Here is a 6,850-nt window from a genome sequence, read left to right on the forward strand (position 1 = left end):
TTTATTCGTTTTAATCCAACCCCCAAACATCCCAACACTGGGGAGCGCAACCACCCCCAAACCCCCCAACACTGGGGAGCGCAACCACCCCCAAACCCCCCAACACTGGGGAGCACAACCACCCCCAAAGCCCCCAACACTGGGGAGCGCAACCACCCCCAACCCCCCAACACTGGAGAGTGCAACCACCCCCAAACCCCCCAACACTAGGGAGCGCAACCACCCCCAAACCCCCCAACACTGGGGAGCGCAACCACCCCCAAACCCCCCAACACTGGGGAGCGCAACCACCCCCAAACCCCCCAACACTGGGGAGCGCAACCACACCCAAACCCCTCAACACTGGGGAGCGCAACCACCCCCAAACCCCCCAACACTGGGGAGCGCAACCACCCCCAAACCCCCCAACACTGGGGAGCGCTACCACCCCCAAACCCCCCAACACTGGGTAGTGCAACCACCCCCAAAGCCCCCAACACTGGGGAGCGCAACCACCCCCAACCCCCCAACACTGGAGAGTGCAACCACCCCCAAACCCCCCAACACTGGGGAGCGCAACCACCCCCAAACCCCCCAACACTGGGGAGCGCAACCACCCCCAAACCCCCCAACACTGGGTAGTGCAACCACCCCCAAACCCCCCAACACTGGGGAGCGCAACCACCCCCAAACCCCCCAACACTGGGGAGCGCAACCACCCCCAAACCCCCCAACACTGGGTAGTGCAACCACCCCCAAAGCCCCCAACACTGGGGAGCGCAACCACCCCCAAACCCCCCAACACTGGGGAGCGCAACCATCCCCAAACCCCCCAACACTGGGGAGCGCAACCACCCCCAAACCCCCCAACACTGGGGAGCGCAACCACACCCAAACCCCTCAACACTGGGGAGCGCAACCACCCCCAAACCCCCCAACACTGGGGAGCGCAACCACCCCCAAACCCCCCAACACTGGGGAGCGCAACCACCCCCAAACCCCCCAACACTGGGTAGTGCAACCACCCCCAAAGCCCCCAACACTGGGGAGCGCAACCACCCCCAACCCCCCAACACTGGAGAGTGCAACCACCCCCAAACCCCCCAACACTGGGGAGCGCAACCACCCCCAAACCCCCCAACACTGGGGAGCGCAACCACCCCCAAACCCCCCAACACTGGGTAGTGCAACCACCCCCAAACCCCCCAACACTGGGGAGCGCAACCACCCCCAAAGCCCCCAACACTGGGGAGCGCAACCACCCCCAAACCCCCCAACACTGGGGAGCGCAACCACCCCCAAACCCCCCAACACTGGGGAGCGCAACCACACCCAAACCCCTCAACACTGGGGAGCGCAACCACCCCCAAACCCCCCAACACTGGGGAGCGCAACCACCCCCAAACCCCCCAACACTGGGGAGCGCAACCACCCCCAAACCCCCCAACACTGGGTAGTGCAACCACCCCCAAAGCCCCCAACACTGGGGAGCGCAACCACCCCCAACCCCCCAACACTGGAGAGTGCAACCACCCCCAAACCCCCCAACACTGGGGAGCGCAACCACCCCCAAACCCCCCAACACTGGGGAGCGCAACCACCCCCAAACCCCCCAACACTGGGTAGTGCAACCACCCCCAAACCCCCCAACACTGGGGAGCGCAACCACCCCCAAACCCCCCAACACTGGGGAGCGCAACCACCCCCAAACCCCCCAACACTGGGTAGTGCAACCACCCCCAAAGCCCCCAACACTGGGGAGCGCAACCACCCCCAACCCCCCAACACTGGAGAGTGCAACCACCCCCAAACCCCCCAACACTGGGGAGCGCAACCACCCCCAAACCCCCCAACACTGGGGAGCGCAACCACACCCAAACCCCTCAACACTGGGGAGCGCAACCACCCCCAAACCCCCCAACACTGGGGAGCGCAACCACCCCCAAACCCCCCAACACTGGGGAGCGCAACCACCCCCAAACCCCCCAACACTGGGTAGTGCAACCACCCCCAAAGCCCCCAACACTGGGGAGCGCAACCACCCCCAACCCCCCAACACTGGAGAGTGCAACCACCCCCAAACCCCCCAACACTGGGGAGCGCAACCACCCCCAAACTCCCCAACACTGGGGAGCGCAACCACCCCCAAACCCCCCAACACTGGGGAGCGCAACCACACCCGTAACCTCCCCAGTAAACAAACCAAACTCACGGTCCGAACCATACATCATAGAAAATACTAATGTATTTAGACAAATAAAGATAGAGATAGATAGAAATAAATATAAAGTTTACTAGCTACTTAACATCTGAATATCCTCACCTGTTTTTCTCTTGATTATCCCCGAAGCACTTCCTTGAAACCATCCTCTGTAGACAGTTCTGTTAATCAGTATTCGGCAAACGAAGTATTCTGCTGTTATTTGTTCTTTGAATAAGACTTGATCTAACTGAAGAACCAATGAATAATTCCAATTGACGTTTCAGGCTTAGATTTAGAAATTATTTCTGCGAAACATATTTTTAGGGAAGGGGGTTGGGGTCCGACTCTGTACGTGAGCGCATATCCTTAATCTATGAAATAAAACCTAATGGAAGATATAGTTCTCTCAGCAATGCATCAGCTAAAGGCAATGAGTTTAGTCAACTTTTCACACCTCAACATAAAATCTATTTCGCTCTTTTTGGGGTCCTGGTGTACTAACCTTTGATCGATTAATTTTACTCCGGACGTAGTTACCACCAACAGAACCTTTTCTTAACTGCAAGATATAGTTTCTGTTATTTAGGTTAATTTTTTGTATTAACCTCCAATTTAATAATGTTTATTGGCTTTTATCTTTTATTTTTTCATAATTAGGTAATTCAAGCGATTTACTAATTTATTACTTTTCCTCTGAAATAATTTCTCGTCTTAATTAATCTTTTTGAAACTAAAACAGCGTCTCTTCCATCTGACAGATAAATGCACGTCGATACCACAACTATGATACTTATTTTCTTCAATTTCTTTTTACATATTTTAGAAAAAGTTGTTTTCACTTTAAAGATGTTTATTGTGTGAAGCCCAATCATGTTTCTCTCTATAGTTTCTGAATTATAATGTTTGTAAAGAACAATTCTGACGCGGGAAAAATATGGCTTTTAGGCAAGAGATTTAGGAAAATAACCGGTCACCACAATATCAATTAAATGAAAAAGAATCTAAAAAATATCTATTAACATATTGATAGAGCAAACGTTAATGACTTAAAAATAGTTTTTTTTTTTTTGGAAACCTAATAAAATATGGTATGGAAGTTTAGAAAATAGAAATCAAAGTAAAATCTATATTGATTTTTTCGTTAAACTCGGTGAAAATAATCTTCCTTGAATATCCCAAAACCAAATGACACAAAAGAGGAATCTGAGTTTAAAGCACTTCCCCTATTCCCCTCAGTTCCGAAGTAAATTTAAAACAGTACTGTACCAACCGTGTGTCACACGATAGTACATAAATTATTTTGTATATATTATGCTTGTATCTGCGCTCTTCCCTCGCACTAAAAAGAACCTGAATAATCATGTCTCCGGTTTTCCTCCGTAACATTGTCTGTCTCTCGAACATGTATTTTGCTGTTGCCTTGAGGTATTGTATATAAAGGAGAGTGTTCCTTAATAAAGTACTCAGTTGATTGCATCCTGCCTTTGAATTCACAACCCTCTCTCGGCCCGTCACAGTACACCTGAATGTCCCCAGGAGACAGTAACTGATTACACCGAGTACACTCCAGTGCATTGCTCCCTTCTGTTATAAATGAATGATTTGGTCTGATATGAGCAATTCGCAAGTGAGGTTAAATAATCTTAACTCTATGATCAGCGTTAAAAGTTGATGATCATGAAGTAGCTGATCTCATCATGTTCGTATATTTCTTATCGTTAGAGAGAAGGGAGACGCCCACCCTCTTCTCATTTATTTAGAATATATGATGCTAATGGGACCCTAATGCATGATTTGGGCCAATTTTAATGTAACATGTAACTGGAACGACAAAATATTCTCAATTTCATGTGCATTCCCCTTATAAAGGAACTTTTCAAACCAATGATCTTGACAGTCTCCCTAATATAATAATGTTCAAGTGTCTGGCTCTATATATATATATATATATATATATATATATATATATATATATATATATATATATATATATATATATATACATACATATGTATATATATGTATATATATGTGTGTATATATATAAAGATTCTATATATACATATAGATATGTATATACATATACAGTATATATGTATGTAAGTATATATATATATATATATATATATATATATATATATATATATATATATATATATATATATATATATATATGTGTGTGTGTGTGTGTGTGTGTGTGTGTGTGTGTGTGTATATTGTCCCTCAAGTAAGGGGAAGGGTTGAATCTGTGTGTATGCGTGCGTGTGCGTGCATATCTATCTAAATATTAAGCCGACATTTTTAACGGATCGCGTACACTAGTATTTATAGAATATACAATGTTACAAGAATGCAATACTGCATTCATGTTGTAGTGAGGTCAAGGGGGAAGTAAAGAATCGTCTCTCTCTTCCATCCAACGGACAACTAAATTTCGACTGTGGGAGCTGACGGGTAATTAAAGAGAGCCACCAAGAGGGTAATAACAATACATCCACTACTGTAATGTTTCTCGTTATTCCTTCACTCCCCTCGCGCCACAGTAGTGTTCCTCCCTCCCTCTCCCTTTTACCTCGCAAGTCTCTTACAGTTAGCAACACATTACTACACCTGTCCACTTCAATCGTATATGCTATCGATATCCTTCCAAAGTCCATTTCCGCGAGTCTTCCCTTCCCTCTAAAACCCCATTTTCTTCCCATTCCCAGAGGGTCTTAATTACAAACGAGCACCGGTATGTGTGGCGAAAGGGGGTTGTGGGGGGAGTCATAGATTTTAAGGGGGAGACGTCAGGATTAGGAAAAGGCATCTCTGTCTATATAGGGGGATATAGGGAGGGAGGAGGGAGGGATACCATTAGACCTATAGGGGATTAGGCGTTATTCAGGGAAATTGGTTTCTTCCGATGTAAACACCGAAGGTTTGCTTTGTATCATGACGCCGTTCATCCTATTTCCGTTGATGATCTGTTCCAGACTCTAAGGACCTTCCAGGTGGGATGGACTGCAGTGAATGGAGGCTGCAGCTATGGTGTTTGCACCGGGAGGGAAGGCAAACAGTGCAAAGGTTGTAGGCAATTACCATCATCATCATCTTCATAGCGAACAGCATCGTTAACCACTTTCGGTCTTTGGTCACTTGGTAAATCTTCTTATATATGCATAACTTTTTTTTTTTTATCATTTATATTCCGTTATCGTAATAGTGTTTTTGATTGATATTGATTTTTCAGATGTCTTCCCATTATATATCTATTATTAATTTAATGACGACTTTTGTATCTCGTTTCGTATATACATATTTTAAACACAGAGAAAATGTAAAAGATCCATTATCTTATATATATATATATATATATATATATATATATATATATATATATATATATATATATATACATGTATATTATATATATATATATACATATATATATATTTATATGTAATATATATATATATATATACATATATTTATATGTATATATATTTATATAATATATATATATATATATATATATATATATATATATATATATATGTATATATATATATATATATATATATATATATATATATATATATATATATATATATATATATATATATATGTACATTTCCTTGAGTAAATTGATTTTTTTTACTGAGAATAAGATTTATTTAATTTTTTGTTTCTCCTTTTGGGATTCTCCATTTCCCCTCTCTGTGTTCCTTTTTATAATAGAAGGTAATAGCTGAATATATATATATATATATATATATATATATATATATATATATATATATATATATATATATATATATGTATATATATATTTATTTATATATATGTATATATATATATATATATATATATATATATATATATATATATATATATATATATATATATAAATATATACGTGTGTGTGTATAAATTTAAATATATATTACTCATTTTCTCTTTATTAATCCTTTCAGAATGTTACCCATTGAACTTGCACATCCTATAACATTTCAGAAAAAAATGTATGTAACCTGATAAACATCTTTCCTGGATTTTTCCAATTGGAGCATTTCTCCTCAATCCATTCTCTTGCTTTTCACCTTTAACGCGAAAAAGGGTATTTATATACGTTGTTGATGCGTTCCTAAAACTTTCTTCTTTATTAAAGCCAGTGTAGTGAATTTTAAACCTTTGCATTCAGATCTTCCCAGAGTGTAACCTCCTGAGTTAGTATTAGGTATTCTGTTAGTTCTAACAGTTTTGCATTCTCCATCATAAGGATCAATGACCCCATGGTATTCTGGAAGTTTTATTCCGGCAATGACAGATTGTCGGATGATCTTCCACGTTTGGTGGTTGAAACAGTAACATTTCAGAAGTTCAAACTTGCTTCAAAAACCTATCTGTTAAATAGGTTGATATAAGTCTCCTTTCAAAGGTTATATTTGCCTTATCTACTTGAAGTTAGTTGTCTTGAAATATATCATAAATTCACAAATTAATCATTTATGGTTTATTCGGTGCTTCTGTATATCCTATCCTTGCTGGACTGCGTTCCCGTCTGGGTTTGTAGCATTCTGATTTTCACCAGGTGAACAAAAAAAGGTGAAAAAAAAGCAGTTGTGTAAAGAATTTTGAATTCATTGTAATACTATTGTGCTTCACTGATAAGCAATATTATCTATG

At 42.1% G+C, this 6,850-nt stretch overlaps 1 protein-coding gene across 1 annotated transcript in view; it reads left to right on the top strand.

The window, feature by feature from the left end:
* The window catches only part of LOC137620883 (uncharacterized), a 66,475-nt gene extending 64,497 nt beyond the window's left edge, over positions 1-1,978 (top strand). Inside the window, exon 2 of the mRNA XM_068351328.1 lies at positions 1-1,978. This exon is cut by the window's left edge and continues 16 nt beyond it. Coding sequence (XP_068207429.1) covers positions 1-1,978 — 1,978 coding nt within the window.
* The last annotated feature ends 4,872 nt before the right edge of the window (positions 1,979-6,850 follow it).

This window comes from Palaemon carinicauda, chromosome 27 (genome assembly GCF_036898095.1).
Source record: "Palaemon carinicauda isolate YSFRI2023 chromosome 27, ASM3689809v2, whole genome shotgun sequence".
NCBI classification, from domain to species: domain Eukaryota; kingdom Metazoa; phylum Arthropoda; class Malacostraca; order Decapoda; family Palaemonidae; genus Palaemon; species Palaemon carinicauda.